Source organism: Bos indicus x Bos taurus, chromosome 5, assembly GCF_003369695.1.
Source record: "Bos indicus x Bos taurus breed Angus x Brahman F1 hybrid chromosome 5, Bos_hybrid_MaternalHap_v2.0, whole genome shotgun sequence".
Taxonomy (NCBI): domain Eukaryota; kingdom Metazoa; phylum Chordata; class Mammalia; order Artiodactyla; family Bovidae; genus Bos; species Bos indicus x Bos taurus.
This window is the reverse complement of record NC_040080.1, coordinates 117938088-117958177: the sequence shown is the minus strand read 5'-3', so window position 1 is coordinate 117958177 and position 20090 is coordinate 117938088. Positions and strand designations below refer to the sequence as shown.

Here is a 20090-nt window from a genome sequence, read left to right as displayed (position 1 = left end):
TGAAGTTGTAGCATGACAGTATAGTTCCAGAAAATAGCTGAGCTTTCATAAGATTTCCACAAATTGAATTTAATTTCCTGGGTAGCAAGCTGATGTGAAATCACTTTCTGTATACAATTTTTATTTAATTTTATTTTTTTCTCATTTGTGTGTTTAGATTTGCTTGGAAGATTGAATAATGATACTTATGTTATCTGGAAAGGATTTTTTTTTTTTTTTTGCAATGTTTTTCTTTTTCTTATCATACTTTCTGTGGTATGCAAAATAGATCAGTTTTGAATACAGCCTTTTCTACTGACCTATTCTGTCCAGTTTTATCTGTAACAGTTAGACTCTACCCTCTAACTCCCATGATATTAAACTTTCATGTGAAGCCGGTATTAATGTGTGCCTTTATGCTGTGGTACTCGATTTGGTTAATTTTCAACTGAGGGACTCTGTGTTTGTCAACATTGCATTTCATTTGCCTGTGACATCTCATTGATCAGATAGATCTTTATCCTTCAGTACTTTCCTTGCCGCTTTATTTATACTCATCACTCAAACTGATTTAGTGTATCATCAGCAGTTTGGATTAGTTTACAGTAGATTCCTGTGTCTAGGTGATAAATTATCATCTGTTGTGCATGAAGATGCATGGGATATGGTTTGAAAATGACCTCCTGAACAGACACTTCATGTCACGGTGCTGAGTGGTCACGGAGTTGATATTAATATATTTCCCATCCACAAGCCTCTGGGGAATCTTGGTTTACATGTTGCTGAGAGAGCTAATCTAGACTGTCAGTTCTTATCTCTGCTGGAAAATCTATTAATTGTTTTCATATTAACAATGGCTATTTCTATGTTGACAAGTGGAAGTTTATATTTGCACACAGACCCAGGGTTAGATTTACAAGTGTAGGCATCCTAAATTGCAAATAGTATTTTTTAAATATATTCTCCCCCCATCCCACCATCCTTCTCTTCCTTTCTTCTTCCCTCCCTCCATATTTCCTTTTTTTTTTTTTTTTAGTATTTGGACCTTAGCCCTGATATTCCATACCTGAACAATATTATAATGGTGGTTTCTTTTAAAACTTGGTTTCTCTTAAATCTTTTAGTCCTTGTGATTCATCTTAAGCTCTTTTGGGAACAAGGAAAATGTTTTTTTACATTCACAAATAAATAAAACAATATGTTTACACAATATAAATTTAAAATATAATAAAAACACATAATAACATTATATAATAGATATAAAGTACAATGTAATATTTATAAAATAAATAAAATAATATAAAGGTAGATGAGTTCACATGTTTATATTTAACTTAGCAAGTACCTGAGTATTGATTCAGCTACATATTTCTTAACTTTTATAATATTTTGTATTGGACAACGTATTTCAAGTTTCAACTTATACACACATCCCTCAGTAGAAAGGGACTCCAGAGACTTTTTCAGAAAAGTTTTGTTTCTAGTATCCATATAATCCATTCAATCAGCTATCTGAATGTCTGGTAAAGGGTTTCATACTGAATAATCACAACTTTCCTTGGTCTGATCTTCTTGATTTTTTGGTCTAATTCCCTTATTTCTTGAATGTTGTGTGATCATTAAATGTTAAATTTTGCATAATTTTTAAAATAAGTTGCCTCAAAAGTTCTTTTAGTATGTAATAGACAGAACACACATTCTGTCTATTTAGACTGTAATAGATAGCGTAGGGCTTCTCAGGTGGCTCATTGGATAAAAAATCCGTCTACAATGCAGGAGACCACCTGCAATGTAGGAGACTGCCTGCAAGGCAGGAAACCCAGGTTCCATCCCTGGGTCAGGAAGATCCCCTGAACAAGGAAATGGCAACCCACTCCAGTATTCTTGCCTGGGAAATCCTATGGACAGGGGAGTCTGGCAGGCTACAGTCCATTCGAGTTGGACATGACTGAAGCGACTGAGCACCGTTAATAAGTCAGTTTCCATTTTGTGTCGATGGTTAAATTGAAAGTCAAATAGAGCAAATGAAGTGTGAACCTTTGTGGATTATGTATGCCACTTGTAAATAATACATTGTTTCAAACACAGAAATATTTATATTTTTGCAAGTTGTGTATAGCTACTCTTCTTCCATAGTAGATTACCCAAAACGTTTGCTGGAATATTTTGGGACACAAGAGGCAATGGAATAAGTAGGGAGAAACATTTCTTATTCTTTTTTTAAACTTTTTATTTTGTGTTGGGGTATAACTGATTAACAGTGTTGCGATAGTTTCAGGTGGACAGCGAAGGGACTCAGCCAGGCATATACATGTATCCTTTCTCCCCTGAACGCCCCTCCCATCCAGGCTTCCAAATAACATTGAGCAGAGTTCCATGTGCTATACAGTAAGTCCTTGTCAGTTATCCATTTTAAATATAGTAGTGTGTACACGTCCATCCCAAACTTCCTAACTATTCCTTCCCCCCATGTTTTCCCCCTGACAACCATTATTCTTGTTCCTAATTAATGATGGGCTTTCTGCTAGTCACTAAGTTCTTTCTGACCTCTGACTTCATAGTTATAAAATGCAAGAGTAGAATTAAAAATTAGATTTTTTCCATCTTATTAATGCATTTTACTAGTTAGAAAATTTGGGTTTGATACTTTAGGACAACTGTTTCAATTGAATGGGAGAATTTAACTAGCGTTCCTGAATCTTCAGTTAATCATCTGCAAAGCGAGACTATATGGCTTTGACCCTGTTGGGAGAGTTAGAGGAGTAGAAGTCAGGAAAACCACCGCTAGATTTCGAAATTCTGGTATCACAGAGAAAACACCCACACATTCAGTGTAGTTCTAGTCAGGTTTTGGGAGAGCGTGGAATCAGATGTGTTTGTTAATTCACCACTTTAACCCAGAGCCCTGGAGCCTCTCTTCAGTTGCCTTCAGCGCACTGTGTTCTGAGGATCTTAGTTCACCTCATGCTCAGCCTCTATTCTGCAAGAATCACTGAATCTTTCTGAAATGCTCACATCTTTAAGTTCCTAGTTTTCTTAAAGTTTAAGTACACATAGTAATTTGTACCCATTTGTACAATGTTTGTACATATGATCAATAAATTTGGATCTACTTCTTCTACCTTGTTTTTATAATTTAAGCTTCCACAGCTCAAATCCGCATTCTTACCTAAGTGCTCTAGACTTATTTTTAAGTAAATTATTCAGAGAAGGATTCTTTTAGATAGAATTGTTTCACATGACTTTGACCTTTCTTAGTTGATTTTTACTTGTGTTCATCTCCCTAGTTACATTTTTTTTTATAATTTTTCTTTGAGTTTTTAGAAATAAAAGAATAAAGGTGTAATTTTAATTTTGACATTCTCAGATAACATTGACTCAGTAGCTATTAAAAATAATTAGTACATACTACTACTGTTTTTTTCTTTTCTTTTTTTCAAACAAAACAATATCGCTTTAATGATTTGAACCTGGCAGTACCGTTCTTTACATTGTTAAGAGGCAACACCAGGGAACTAAAATTATAAAGAAAGATCACTGTTAAACATGATATAAACTCACTTCAAAATCCGTCAGAGAGTGAGTCACCTTCCTGCTCATCCAATGAAAGTAATTCAATATCATTTAAAATATGGTTGAATAAAGAAAGATTTCTTTTGATTAGTATTTAACTGCTCTTTTCCATAAGGTAACCTACAAAAAGATGTTTGGCTCCAATTATCAGGGTGGAAATTGCTTATGCAAATCAATGTAAGGCAATGAGGTGTGGATAAGAAGTAAATATCATTATTATTGGTTGTGCTCATAAAATTCTGATAGCCTAAAGGTAATGACAGCACAAAGCTATAGGGGTTATCAGTAGCAACAACATACTTAATAACCAGGGTTCCACGAGAAGCTACATGTGTACACAGGATTTTTATTTGAAAACTGAAAGCTTATGTTTGTGAGACAGTGGTTTGCTCCCTTGCATGTAAGTTTTTAGATAAATGGGAAGTCAGAAAATAACAGAGGAACAGAGACAGTGTGTGTCAAAGTGAATTTGCTTTCTGAAGAGAGAGTACTGTGTTTTTAATCAGATGGTAGCTGAATCATGCTTCAATAAAACTGAGTGACCATAGGCAGGTTCTGTTCACATTTCTCCCTGTCTCACTTAAATCACTGCAGTTTTAGGTTTGCTATAGGTAGAAAGGTTGATTAACTCTTCATGGTAATGTTTTGTCATCATTTAATACTGTATGATAATGATACTATCATTGATCATGTTTAGTCATTGGATTTGACCTAATTAGCATTTAGCTTATTAAAGACCAACTACAAAGCTAAATTCACTGAGTATGCTATAGAGAAAAAAATATTAATTTTAAGGAAAGATTCTATGAATTTGAGAATATAGAATACTATTTCTAATAAAAAGAGTACTTTAAAAACATAAATAGCAAAGACTATTCATATTTCTTAATCAGAGAAAAATAACTTCTATTCATCAGTTTTAATTAATTTGCTTATATACAGCTACTGATTGAATTCTTATCATTTTGCCTCTGAAATAAATGTTGTTAGTTGACTACTGTGACTATACAGCATTAACTAAAAAGCCTTCATTGGTAGTGACATTTATCTTTATTTGTTTATCCCACAAGCATTTACCCAGATTAATGGGGGGTCTTAGAAATTTATTCTTACTGGTTTCTTTTACCTGTTAGTCAAGAGCTCAAGATATATTCATTCTGTGAAAGTGTTAGTCACTCAGTCATGTCCGACTCTTTGCGACCCCATGGACTGTAGCCCACCAGGCTTTTCTGTCAATGGAATTCTCCAGGAAAGAATACTGGAGTGGGTTGGCATTCACTTCTCCAGCAGATCTTCCCAACCCAGGTATTGAACCTGGGTGTCCTGCTTTGCAGGCAGATTCTTTACCATCTGAGCCACCAGGGAAGCCCTATCTTCATTTTAACTAATAGGGTTCATACTGTAAAATGATGTTTTTGATAACTTTATTTAAAATACATTTGTGAAACGATTTGACATATTAGACTGATGTATGACATATATATATGTGTGTGTGTATATATATATATATATATATATATGTTGGTCTATGTAAATATGTAAATATGCACATACTGGGATATGTATACCTATCTACAAACACTCTCTCCTTGTAAACATTACCATTTGGTTATATTACTAGTTCAGAGGTACAACAAACTTGCCTTAGAGGCATTTTCCTCTAACCTAATTAGCTCTTGCATCAGCAGTTTTCTTTCGTTTCCTTTTTTATTTTTTCTCTTATATTATGTTCTATTTTCAGAATGTTCATGTAATAGCCTAGAACTATATATTTGGCAATATTAAAAGCTTTGATGCTAAAAAAAAAACCCTCCCAGGTTGGGAAGATTTTTTTTAACTCCTATTTTAATAATTGCTAGATGATTCTAGTACATAGTTTAGTAGTAGTAATATGGCATAGATGCACATAATAATTTTAGTTATTTTTTCCTAGTTGACAAGCATTTACATTGCTTTCCAATACTGGTAAAATAAATAACACTGAAATAATTTTAAATTATAGATTTACCAATTGTATTTTGATTTTCTTTTAATCTATATTTTTGGAAACATATTACCAATTTTTTCTTCTCAGATACATAATTTAGAAAGAAAGTTTGAAAGTTCTATTTTTATAATACACTAAGCAGACAACATTGTGTCTTATTTTCAAAATAAATTTCTCACCAATTTAATAAGTAAAAAATTGCTATTTCAGTGTATGTATTTTTATCACAAATGAGATTGAGAACTTTTCATGTATTCTCTTGTCTTTCACTGTTACCACTTACTTTTATATGACATATTTATCCATGTGTCTATCTGTTTAAAAAATTAGTTTTCCTTTTTTAAAGTTAAAACTATTCATAAATAGTTATAGAAATAATGAACTGTAATATACGAATTCTTTTTCCTCTTTGATATTTAAATGTCAAAATTAAGTTGTGAAAAGCCGTATGTTAAAAATAAGTGGCTTAAGAGTGCTATAAAGACCTATCCTAAGTTATGTGTTTGGAACCTATCTTACTTATCAAACTTACCAAAAGTTATGTGTTTGGAACCTATCTTACTTATCAAACTTATCAAAATTCCATGTTGATCTACCTCTATATTTCTGTCTATGGAAGAGAAGGCTCTGTGTTAGTATGTCACACAAAGAAATGGGGATTTCCGTGTGTCATCCTGCATCTTACTCCTTTTGCAATCAGTCTCTTGTATTCACTTTTTCACTTCTGCTCAAAGTCTGTCTCTATGACTATGTTACAGATCATTTCCCGCTTAAGAGCAGTAACTCATTTTAGTGTCAAGAACTTTCCTTTGTGCTAATAAACCAAACTGTGATTTCTCTTCCTGCCTCTCTTTATATCCACGTAGTTCACCCATCAGATATGTGCAGTCACTCTTTTATTCCACACATACTGCATGGCCACACAATGTCAGACACCATGATATGTACCAAGTATTTAAATATTCAGGGTATGCTACACACAACAGATATGCCCCCTGATCTCATGAATCATATTTTTGGACAAGATTGATGCTAAAAAGGAAAAAGGCAAATACAGATATGTTTCCTAAGTGTGATAAATACTAGGTAGGAAAAAAATAGGATGTTGTGACAGAACATATAAGATGGATGGGTCAGGCAACTTTAGACTGAGTGTTTAGAAAATCCTTCTTGAGAAGAAGGCATGTGTCCTGAGGTCTGAAGGATGAGAAAAGGGGTTGGGGGAGATCATTCTGGGAAGATGGAAGGGCTTGCACAAAGGGCTGAGGGAGGAACTCAGTGTGTTCAAGGAAAAGAAAGGAGCTAGTGTAGATGAACAGAGTTAGTCAGGGCAAGAGATAGAGCAGGAGCTAATTATGCAATGCCAAAGTGCACTGTGCTTAAGAAGGTTGGGTTTTATTCTGACTGCAGTGGGAGGTGATTCACCAATTTTAAAACTGGGATGCAACCTGGTTCTATTTATACTTAAAATAATTATTTGGCTAATTATAGTAATACATTTGGACTGGGGCAATCAGTATACTGGTAGGGGAATCAGGTAATAAAAATTAGGAAGATGGTTTAATATCTGGGTGAGAGATGGCAAAGGCTTAAAGAGTGACTAGATATATAGAGACATAGATAGATTCAGTGTTTTTTGACGGTAGGATGAAATGAACCTAGGGATAGATTGGCTGAAGAGTGTGGTAGGAGAGATCTACAAGAGTGTGGTATGAGAGGAGGAAAAGGCACCTAAGAATGATTCTGAAGTTTCTGGGTTGGAAGCCTGAAACTTGGTCCTGAAGCGCTACATTGTTGGAGGTGGAAGGAAGAGAAGGTGCTAGTAAAAGAGGCTGTATCAAGGTAAGTGTCAGTTGCTCAGTCATGTTCGACTCTTTGCGACCCCATGGACTGTAGCCCCCCGCTAGGATCCTCTGTCCATGGGATTTTCCAGGCAAGGATACTGGAGTGTGTTGCCATGCCTTCTCCAGGGATCTTCCCGACCCAGGGATAGAACCCAGGTCTCCTGCATCGCAGGCAGATTCTTCACCATCTGAGTCACCGGTAGGAAGAATAAAGAGGCAGGCAGAATGCCAGTGATATGCTGTCACTCATGTCAGGAAAAAAAGCATATTTCAAGAATAAGAAAGTGACCAAGGAGGTTAAATGCAGCTGAGAGGTGGAATAAAATAAAGACTAAAAAGTGTTCCTTTTGGCAGTTTGCATATTTAATGACTTTAGTGGACTGTGTTAAAGGGTGGTAGGGGTGGGAAATGTCTAAGAAGAGACAGTGTATTTAGGATAAAATTTTTTAAATTTGCCAAGGAAGGAGATCAGAAAAACAGAGGAGGTAGTTAGAGGGCAAAGGAGAGTTTTTTTTTTTTTTTTTTTAATTTTATTTTCTTTTTAAACTTTACATAATTGTATTAGTTTTGCCAAATATCAAAATGAATCTGCCACAGGTATACATGTGTTCCCCATCCTGAACCCTCCTCCCTCCCCCCTCCCCATACCATCCCTCTGGGTCCTCCCAGTGCACTAGCCCCAAGCATCCAGTATCGTGCATCGAACCTGGACTGGCATCTCGTTTCATACATGATATTTTACATGTTTCAATGCCATTCTCCCAAATCATCTCACCCTCTCCCTCTCCCACAGAGTCCGTAAGACTGTTCTATACATCAGTGTCTCTTTTGCTGTCTCGTACACAGGGTTATTATTACCATCTTTCTAAATTCCATATATATGCGTTAGTATACTGTATTGGTGTTTTTCCTTCTGGCTTACTTCACTCTGTATAATAGGCTCCAGTTTCATCCACCTTATTAGAACTGATTCAAATGTATTCTTTTTAATGGCTGAGTAATACTCCATTTTTTTTTGTTTTAAAGATGGGAGACAGGTGTGCTAGTTTTAGGCTGGTAGAGAAGGAGTCAGGACAGAAGTTGATAGCACTGGAGAAGAAAAAGATAACAGGGGCTTTGGTTATTGAGACAGTACAAAGGCAGGTCTTCTGTAAGAGAGACACTTCCAGGACATTTGGAGATTTGGAAATCAGAAAATAAGGGAGTTGATTTTCTGATGAATTCTATTTGTTTATTTATGTCACACCATGAGGCTTGTGGAACTTTAGTTCCGTAACAGGAGGTCAAACCCAGCCCACAGCAGTGAAAGCATCGAGTCCTAAGGACTAGACCACCAAGGAATCCCAAAATCTGTGTTTTAGTGTTCTGTGAGGCAAGTCACTAGCTGAAAGGGAGGTCATGCTGCGTGGTAGCGAGGTCTGAAGACTGAGAACTGGGATGCGTAGGCAGTCACGGCTGCCTGGTAGTCCTGAGTGCCTATTTGAGTTTGGCGATTATGAATTTATAATAATACTCAACTGCTCAAATTGCATCATTTTTCTCCTGTGATGTTAAGCTATACTTGTGCAAGTTTTTAAGAAGCAAATACTTGAGTTTGTCCAGGATTGGGGTTGTTGCCAGCTAGTCTAATTGCAAAACAGAGCTGCAAAGGAGATGAGGCTATCTGCTAGAAACTGATTCAGATACAACTATAACAGAAGCTGAATAACCAGGGAGACAAAACCAGGAAGGATCTGAGAGGTAACTCTCTATCTAGGTAACAGTGTCAACAGTATTATTTATATAATATAATATATCGTTCATATCAGTATATGTGATTTTAACATTTAATAAAAGGCATCCCCATGCTTCTGAGCCTACGGGAAATTTAATCTGTCCTTAGGGAATTGCCCTTAGTCACTCCCACTAATAGGAGAATGTTCTAGGGAGCTTTGTCAGTCCAGAACACATGGTGAAGAGCCCTGTGTTCACATCCACCCTGACAAGCGGTCATGGGAGTTTCAGGGAAGAGTTGAGACAGTGTTATTGCTTGAGTGTTTGGTATGAATCTTGTTCAAGCCTTGCCTTTCTGGTGCCCTGCAGGTTAGTGTCCTTGGCACTTTGCTGCTCACCTAGGTGTGGCTGTTTCGTGCTGAGGAGCTAACTAGTGACTGCCCTGCCCTCTCATCAGTGGTCTCGGCACCTCAGAAGACCTCTGTGAAAAGCAGACTTTTAGAGTCCAGGCCTCTTTCTTTCCTCAGACTGGGGTACGGGAGGTTTCTAAGCTTTTCTCACATATAAAGAAACCTTGATCTCAATCTTTTTCTTGCAGTTTTACTTTTTTCAAACTAAAAATAAGATTCCTCTGAGCACTTTCCTCTTACAGGTTAGTCCATTTAATTTCCCTACCTTGGTTCTCTAGAACATTTTGACTTCTCTTGGAGACAAGGTTAAAGAAGATGTTGACTCTAGACTATTTTTCCCCTTGAGCTTGATCTTAAAATAACTAGTTTCTCAGCTTCTTTGGGTGGCAGACTTTTTTTTTTCCCCTAAGTGCTTTACTTGTTTTATTTCATTTTCTATGCACACTGTTCTCAAGTAAGTACTATATTATCTACTTTTCCCAGTTGAAGAAATTAAGGCTTAGAGAAATTAGATATCTTACCCAAGATCACACGGCTGTTAAAGATTGGCTTGAATTCTTAGTTTTCCTGAATATGCACATCATAATCTCTTTCTCAATTGAGTTTCATTTTCTTCTCAGTGACTCACCAGCGCTGAGTAAGAAAACTCCATATACATGGCTTGCAGTCAGTGGGCATCTTGATTTACAAAAGGCAGTGTATTTTTACCAGCCAGGATATATTGTATCTATTGTGTGAGCTTGCTGTGGTCAAAACCCTTTACCCGGGCCTTTGAAAAAAGGAACTCACAAACTTCAGTTTTACCTAGATTCACTTTATGTCTCAGTAATACTTCAAGCTAGCAGTAGAAGTGAGAGGGGGGGATATTTGAGTACCCAGAATACCCGTATAGACTTACATTCACACTACTTTGCTGACAGGTGTAAGACCCTGTCAGGTTGTTCTGGAATGGGAGTACAAATTCAGCAGTGGCAATATTGCTTCTCTGGTGATGTTCCTGCGTGTTGGGGCATGAATGGTATGGTCTAAAATTGCTAAATAAGAGATATGTGAAAACAGAACTGAATTGAGAACATGCCACTGTCTATAATTTAAGACAAACAAACAAAACATCTTTCATGGGCTAGCAGGTTGTTTTGATGTAAAATTTTCTGGCATATTCACAACTTTAAGAAAGAATACTGATGTTTACAAAATTTATACTCATTAGGTGGCATAAGGGATTTTTAAAAGCGTAAAATGCATTTTTGTTCCTACAGAAATATGAGTACTTCTGTAACTAAGCAACTTCTGAAAGTTAATTTAAGTTAAGCACACATTTAAAAAATCAAACTGGTCTGCAAACAATGATATAACTGACTTTTCAACTATTATTGCTCTAGCTGTTCAAACAACATTCCTTCTGAAATTCCGTTTCTTTTTCATTGTATCTTGTAGTCAGAAACTGCTGTACCTCAAAATGTTTGATAATGGTTTCTATTTTTACTGAGTTTCCTCTTGGAAACTGTTGTAATTTAATAACAAACATTTCATAATTATTTATACCTTTCTATCGTGTTCTTATTTAATAGAATTAAAATACAAGCATGCTGTTATTTTCCATAATGCCTTTTCAATACTTTGCTACTCACTTTTACTTAATTTCATAATGTCCAGCCAGTCTTCATGTATTAACCAAACTATTATTTTGAGCTGCAGCCGAGCTTTCTTGTGATTCAGTTGGTCATCTGTCACTGTTTCAGCCTCTTATTTCTGTTTCTCAAGGTCAGGGAATGTAGAAGCGTCCTCTGAAATGCATGGCCAGAATTCAAATGGTTTTTTTAAAAATAATTTATTTTTTACTGAAGGATAATTGCTTTACAGAATTTTGTTGTTTTCTGTCGAACCTCAACATGAATCAGCTGTAGGTATATATATATGTCCTCCCTGTTGACCCTCCCTCTCATCTCCCACCCCATCCCACCCCTCTAGGTTGATACAGAGCCCCTGTTTGAGTTTCCTGAGCCATACAGCAAATTCCTGTTGGCTATCTATTTTATATATAGTAATGTAAGTTTCCATGTTACTCTTTGCATACATCTCACCCTCTCGTCCCCTCTCCCCATGTCCGTAAGTCTATCCTCTATGTCTGTTTCTCCATTGCTGCTCTGTAGATAAATTCTTCAATACCATTTTTCTAGATTCCATTTATATGCATTAGATTATGATATTTATCTTTCTCTTTCTGACTTACTTCACTCTGAATATTAGGTTCTAGGATCATCCACCTCATTAGAACGGACTCAAATGCACTCCTTTTTGTGGCTGAATAATATTCCATCTGTGTATATGTACCACAACTTCTTTATCCATTCGTCTGTTGATGGGCATCTAGGTTGCTTCCATGTTTCAGCTATTGTGAACAGTGCTGCAATGAACAATGGATACATGTTTCTCTTTCAATTTTGGTTTCCTCAGGGTATATGCCTAGGAGTGGGATTGCTGGGTCATATGGTGGTTTTATTCTTAGTTTTTAAAGGGATCTCCATATGGTCTTCCATAGTGGCTGTATCAATTTATATTCCCACCAACAATGAAAGGGCATTCCCTTTTCTCCACACCCCCTCCAGCATTTATTGTTTGTAGACTTTTCAATGATGGACATTCTGACTAGTGTGAGGTGATATTGCATTGTGGTTTTGATTTGCATTTCTCTAATAATGAGTCATGTTGAGCATCTTTTCACGTGTTTGTCAGCCATCTGTATGTCTTCTTTGGAGAAATGTCTGTTTAGGTATTTTCCTCACTTTCTGATTGGGTTGTTTGTTTTTCTGGTATTGAGTTGTATGAGCTGCTTGTATATTTTGGAAATTAATCCTTTGTCGGTTGTTTCATTTGCTATTATTTTCTCGCATTCTGAGGGTTGTCTTTTCACCTTGCTTATAGTTTCCTTTGCTGTGAAACAGCTTTTCAGTTTAATCAGGTCCTGCTTGCTTATTTTGCTTTTATTTTCATTACTCTAGGAGGTGGATCATAGAGGATCTTGCTTTGATTTATGTCATTGAGTGTCCAGAGAAAGCCTTTGACAAAATTCGCACCCATTTATGATTAAAACTCTTCAGAAAATGGGATAGAAGGAACTTACCTCAACATAGTAAAGGCCATATATGATAAGCCTATAGCAAACATTATTCTCAATGATGAAAAACTGAATGCATTCTGCCTAAGATCAGGAACAAGACAAGGGTGTCCACTTTCAGCGCTATTATTCAAGATAGTTCTGGAAGTCCTGGCTACAACAATCAGAGAAGAAAAAGAAATAAAAGGAATCCAGATTGGAAAAGAAGAAGTAAAGCTCTCACTGTTTGCAGATGACAGTTTCGATCCCTGGGTCAGGAAGATCCCCTGAATAAGGAAATGGCAACCCACTCCAGTATTCTTATGTGGAGAATTCCATGGACAGTATAGTTCAGTATAGTATGGGGTTGCAAAGAGTTGGATATGACTTAGTGACTAACACTTCAGGCCAGTCGTTGGACTCATTGGGAAGGCTGGAGAATCAGGCTTACAAAACAGATAATTGTAACTAAGAAAGCATCACAGGGGCTTCCCAGGTGGCACTAGTGGTAAAGCACTCAGTGCAAGAGACAGAAGAGATATGGGTTCAATCCCTCAGTTGCAAAGATTCCCCTGGAGGAGGGCATGGCGACCCACTCCAGTATTCTTGCCTGGAGAATCTCTGTGGACAGAGGAGCCGGGCAGGCTACAGTCCATGGACTCACAAAGAGTTAAGCATGACTGAAGCAACTCAGCTCACATGCATGCAAGGAAGACTCAGAAATGAAGAAACGTAGCCATGGTCATGTCGTAAGGCTGGTTGGTGCAGTTGCTGCCATTAGCATTGCTGTTCCTGGGCCCTCAGTGTCACCGTCACAGGCAATGTGATTGCAACTCTTCCTGCTCCTTTGCTTTGATCCTGTAGGAGTCACTGCCCTGGGATGAAGTGTCCACTTGTGTCCATGCTTTAGCTGCCAGGGAGAGTGGAGAGGAGAGAATTTCATCCCTTCCATTTCTAAGCGAGAGAGCCCTCACTTCCCTGTAAGATTACGTGATGAGTTATTACCCTCATATAAAAGTGGTATTTTAAATGCTGGAAAGACAGAGGAATGACAAATGTCCACTACAAATATTTTGAGCTACAATTATTCTTAATAGAAAGGAACAATATTTCAAACCCTTGCTTTAAACTTCCTGACACATAGAAAAACCAATGCCCAATTTACCTGGCATTGCCCAGATGGTTCTTACAAGTAGATGGGGTCCTGCCTCCCAACGTCACTGAGGCCCATACTTGCATCCTTTGTCTCACTGGAGAAAACACGGTTGGTGGCCTACCCATAAGCTAGTCTCCTTTTCCTTCTTATCAAGCATATTTTGATTTTGTTTGGGCTGTCATCCATGTCTATATAATCATTTACTTCACAGGACAGGGTCCTGACCTGTGCAATTTCCCCCAAATGTTTCACTAACTGATTTTGGCTACAGCACATAATACAATTCTGTTAAATGGGAAACATGGGGGGTTTGATGTAGGATTTGAGGGAGAGTTTTCCTGATTTTTTAAAGAATATATTTATTTGTTTTTGTTTATTTATTTATTTGGGTGCATTGGGTCTTGGTCGCGACATGTGGGATCTAGTTCCCTGACCAGGAGTTGAACCTCTGACCCCCTGCAGTCAGAGCTTGGAATCTTAGCCACTGGACCACCAGGGAAGTCCGGAGACTTTTCCTAATTTTTAAAGAGAGATCCCTAGGAAGAAAGTCCTTATTTCCTCTGTGCAGTGTTCCATCTGAATATGTTGACTGGGATTGCTTCAGCAATCTAACCCCAAACCTGAAGATGAAGCCAAACTTAGGTAAATGTGGAGCCTAAAGAATTCCACTGGAAAAGAGCTGTAGCACTCTCTCATCTTCTTATAGTTGGAAAAAATAAATCTTGTTATGGAAAAAAAAAGTCATTCCAGGCTGGATTTTTTGTTACTTGCAGCTAAACATCTTTGAATTTTGTCAAACTCTCCATCCATGTCATAAAGAATACACCCTATATATGTTTGATCCTCTGTTTCAGCATACTGAAGGGCCTGTTAATAGGAGACTAAGTATTCCATAATTATTTCTATGTAAATCTTAAAAGATAATAATGCTTTACTTCTTCAGTGCACTTTTTACTTTTCCCTTTGTCTTTTTTAGTCCCTCTGGCTTTTATACATAAAATGTTATGAACTGTGTTACTTGTTAGCCAAGAAAGTAAAACAAAAAATGGTCTCATATCCAATATAGTGTACACTCTTGATGACATCACAGCCAGCTGTATACATCAATGCAAGTTATATCTCTGACAAATAAGCACTGAAATAATAAATTCCTCTATAAGTGTTTAAAGATGGTGTTTGGGGGGGAAATGTTTTAGGTACAAGAAATCTCTCTCTCTGCATTGTCAGCTGTCAGCAGAAAGGCATTTTGTGTAAGGAAAGTCAGAAATCTCGCAAATATATTGAACATGTACTGATACCAGGCTGGACACATATGTGCTGGCTCAATAGCAGTAAATGGTAATCGTGGGATCTCACTCTCATGGAGTTAACAGACTACGTGGGCAGCCAGACTAACTAACAAGCAGTCATGACACAGTGTGATAATTGCTGCTATATATTGAAATGTGAGAATATGAGGGGTATTTAACTCAGAATTAGGAAGAGAGTGGGAATGCAAAAGAAAGGATTCCGGAGGAAACAAAAGTAAGTTTGAGTCCTGGAGATTGAATTGAATTCAAATGGGCAAAGGAGAAAAGAGTACGTAGAGAACTGCATGTGTAGGGAGCTAGACAAGGGGGAAAGTAGTCAGTAGGCACCTGCTTCAAGAAAGCTGCAAATGACTAAATTGAGGCAGGGAGGCAACAATGTAGTGGGTGGGATTGGAGCAGTACAGAGAGACCAGACCATGAGGGACACCTTTAAGTTACACTGAAGTGTGTTTGAATGACATTCTGAATACAGCAGGGATTCATGTATATATTTGATGAAAAGTAGTTATGCATGGCTGAGTGATTTGATTAGATTTTAGAGGGAGAAAACAGAAATAATAGCAGTAGTCAGTATATCTGGACAAAATAGTGTAGAGTCATTGTGAAACAGGCGAAAGGAGCGGGGAGTATTGGGAGAATGTTTTATCATTATCTGAATGTAGTGGGGAGGGGAAGAGAGCCATCTTGTTTGATTTCTGGTTGCAGTGGATGGAGGGTTATTCCTGGGGAAGTGCTCCCAAAAGGAGCTGATGCGGGGGAGGATGATGAGTTCAGCTTTGAACAAAACTCTTAGTCACCTGTGTGTCATCTCACAGATACTAGATTTGGGTCAGAAGTTGTATAGACAGGTATAGGATTTGGACATGGGCTGGAGTCTCTCAGTTCTGGTGTTTGGATTTATTGAGTGATAATATTAACACCTAACTCATAAATCTTGTCATGGGATTTAATGAAAAAATATAAAGCAACTTACACAGCTAAAAGGGAGACAAATATTATTGTTCTCATGTACTATGTTCTTTATTACCGTTAATGATGCCTTTTTTTTTTGTTACTCTGTTTTCCAATCTGTAGCCGGAAATGATTAAAAAGATTATAGCAGCTACTGTCTATTGAATAGACATTACTGTATTAGGCACTCTTCACTTTTAAAGATTGTATCGATATTAAATCATTTAATCCTCAGAAAACCTCTATGTAGCAGTTACTTTTATTATCCTTATTTTTATGGGTATGAAGATAGTCACAAAGAAGTTAAGTGACTTGCCAAGGATCATTTAACTAGGAAGCATTGGAGGATGGATTTGAACAGTCAGACTTCCATTCCTGCACTTTATGTATCAGACTATACTTGTGCTTAACATGCTTTTAACTTTTAATCAGTTTATATTGTTAGTTATATTCCTTTAGAATATGATGGCCATCTTTGTTTTATTCTTTTCAACAGCTCTACTGTTTCTGAAATACTTTGTGTAGAGAACCCACAATTCTCTTTACAGAGTTAATATTAAATCATTTTTCTGCTTTGTATTGTAATGTCAAATTGATTGACTTTCATACACATAATATAATAAAAGTTTTCATTTCTGGTTCACAACTCCAGCCATCTCCATATTCATTGGCTTGTAGTTTTGAAAGGAGCTTAAAGTCTTATTCAAACTCATATCAAATGTTTCATTCATCTTGTCAAGTGGTTCTTGCACCACGACTTGCCCGCCTTCAGTCACAGAACCCTCCCTCCACAGGTTGTCTCATTTGCAGTCCTCAGTACGCCTTATCCACCACTGCTGCCCAGCTCCTGGTAGGCTGCCTGGCACAGGCAGAGTGCGCCTTACATTTTGTAGAATGAACAAAGAAATAAATGATTGATCATCAAAAAAGCACACTGTTCTTTACGTTTTTCTGTAATTCTACAAAGACCAAGCAAAATTTCAATTCAAAATATGACTATATTTGTGCAAGAGGAAGGCTACAATAACTGAGGAAAACATTTGGGTTTTATTGTAGAGAAAAGAGATGACATGCGTAGGATTCTAGAACACCCCAAAACTGAATGGGTCTGCTGGCAGGCCAAGAAGGCATGAGCTGCCTTGAATATTGAGGCAGGCAAGTTGGAACGCCTTGCCAAGCTTGGATAATTGCCATTTCAGCTTGCTTGAAACGTACATTTGAAGCAATTTATTCTAAATTGAGGAGTGAACCAAGAGCTCAAGTTGATTACCATTGGGCCCAGGACAACTGATCTCACGAACCATTGGATTTTTATGGTCTGCCCGTGAAGAGAAACCTGTAGTTATCTATTGGACCTTCAAGGTCTGTGTAGTATTCCTTTGTTCTCTCTTTTGGATTATTTGAGCAGCACTATCCATAAGCAGAACCCAATAATAAATAGTTCTACTTTTAATGCTTTTTCATTGGTGTTAGTATTAGTCGCTCCATCGTGTCCAACTCTTTGCAACCCCATGAACTGTAGCTCTCCAGGCTTCTCTGTCTATGAGATTTTCCTGGCAAGAATACTGGAATGGATGGCCATTTCCTTCTCCAGAGGATCTTCCCGACCCAGAGATTGGACCCTGGTCTCATGAATTGCAGGCATTTTCTTCACTGTTTGAGCTACAGGGAAAATACAATTTAAATTTATGTTTCATAATTCCTGTTTTTCCCCAGTTTAGTTGCTCCGTGTCTGACTCTTTGCAACCCCATGGACTATAGTCTACCGGGCTCCTCCGTCCATGGGATTTTCTGGGCAAAGATACTGGAGTGGTTGCCATTTCCTTCTCCAATTTAGATGCTGCTGCTGCTACTGCTAAGTCGCTTCAGTTGTGTCCGACTCTGTGCGACCCCCTAGACGGCAGCCCACCAGGCTCCCCCGTCCCTGGGATTCTCCAGGCAAGAACACTGGAGTGGGTTGCCATTTCCTTCTCCAATGCATGAAAGTGAAAAAATAAAGTGAAGTCGCTCAGCCGTATCCAACTCCTAGCGACCCCATGGACTGCAGCCCACCAGGCTCCTCCATCCATGGGATTTTTCAGGCAAGAGTACTGGAGTGGGGTGCCATTGCCTTCTCCGATTTAAATGCTAAACAAGTATAAAAAATAATTCTGAAAACTAAATCTGAAATAACTGATTTAAATCCTGGTCCCTGGGATCTAAATGGAAATGCTTCATATGGCAGGTTCAAAGACAAAATTAGGATTCAGATTGGTCATTCACTTGTAATTTTTCAGTAAAGTTATTCCTAACACTTGATGGTGACGATGTATTTGTGATTGCTGAGTGTTGGGCATTGCATCTCTACGGGTCTGATTAAGCAGGGGTTGCCATTTGCTGTGCTGTGAGTTGCCAAGAAAGCGGAATCTGTCACAGGTGCTACAATTTGTATTTCAGAAAATTTTCTTCCCCAACTTTAATTATCCCCAAAGTATTCCACTCTACATAAAGTACTGAAAGGAGTCAGCATTTTTTTTTTTTTCAGTTTTAGTACTATGATGTAAATTAGAATTTTGCCTACTACCTACGTGTTCTAGAGATCATGAAATTTCAGATGAATGAGGGGATACTGTTTTATAACATAAAACAGTGTTTTATATTGATCTTTCCACTTTGGATTCAGAAAAAAATAATGTCAAGAAGTCATAAATAACATATTCACAGTGACATAAACCATGCTTCTTAGAAAGACATGAAACAGAAGTATATGCAGTTAACTACTAGTGATGGAAAATGGAAAATGTGAAGCCCTAAGCTTTAAAATAGTATATAAACTCAGGATTGATTTTTTTATTAAATATTAATGTGTTTCAAGCTCATGAAAATAAGCATGTATCGTTTTGTACAAGGCAGCCTGTCCTTTGCAGAGAGACTAGGTAACTGGAGAGGTCATGGAGATAGTCATCACCTTTTTGGCAAAACAATCCCTCTTCGCATTTGTACATATAAGTCAGGTTTTTGGTTTCTTTTTTTCTTTTCCCATAAGACAAAATATGTTTTCAACACTTCAGCATGAAATCCTGATGAGAAAGTTTCCCCTAAATATTTCACTGCATAAGTAGTTTCTTCAAAATTGCCTGAATTTAACTTGCTAAATTTGAGGAAGATATTTGACCCTGGAAATCCATAAGAAGTGATGACATATATGAAAATAAATTTTAAGAGATTAGTACTGTTTGATGATTTAATTAAAAATATGCTATAGTTCAATCTCTTTGGAATATTTTAAAATGAGATTCTTTTATTTTTTGGCATGTCTTTATCGTTTTAATATAGTTCCAACAATTGGAAATAATTAATTAAACAGAGAAACAAATGTGTTTACTGGAAATTACTTAGCCTTTGAATTTTAATTACTATTTTATATTCTTTGTAGGATTACTTAACTATTCATAAGTATGGCAATGCAGCCAGAAATGATCTCTGGAATACACTGTCAGAGGTAAAGTATAGGAAGCTTGAAAACCAAAGCCTCTTCCTGAATATTTGAATTGAGTTTATAAAACATTCATAACTTTTATTGACACTGATGGTTTGTTTTCACTTTTTATGTTTCCCTTTTCTTGATATGCTTTCTTGTTTTGTATTTGATGTATTATAAGGATGATGAGGTTTAAAAATTAATTCAGCTACAAATTGTTAAGATACCTTGCCTAGTTTCAAATATGATAATACTTCTGAAATCTGATTTTAATATGGTGTCAGATATTCATGTTTGAGTGAAATATTGACGGTAAAGAATTTTTTCTCTATAAATGAATAGAAGCATTTAATACTAGACACACTGGATATGTTAATGATGCTTCAAGTACTTGCTTTAACAATAAAATATGTTTTATCCTCCATTAGGTTAAAAATGTTAATATTGATAAAGCTTTCATTTCTGTTATATACACATGAAGCTTAAGCTAAGGCAAGAAGATTAATTTTACTAACACAGTATATTAGTTTCACTGATTTTAAGTGTTTTCATCCTGAAATAAGTCATAAAGGTAAACATGAAAATGGTTTAATGTTAATTATGTTTATAA

The 20090-nt window shown here is 36.9% G+C and overlaps 1 protein-coding gene across 2 annotated transcripts in view; it reads left to right on the top strand.

Moving 5' to 3' along the window:
• Positions 1-20090, top strand: part of TRHDE (thyrotropin releasing hormone degrading enzyme) — a 450253-nt gene that overhangs the window by 327872 nt on the left and 102291 nt on the right. For both annotated transcript variants that reach the window (XM_027543346.1, XM_027543348.1), the window contains one exon: positions 19436-19501. In XM_027543346.1, the coding sequence (XP_027399147.1) occupies positions 19436-19501 (66 nt within the window). The remainder of the gene's footprint in view (positions 1-19435; positions 19502-20090) is intronic.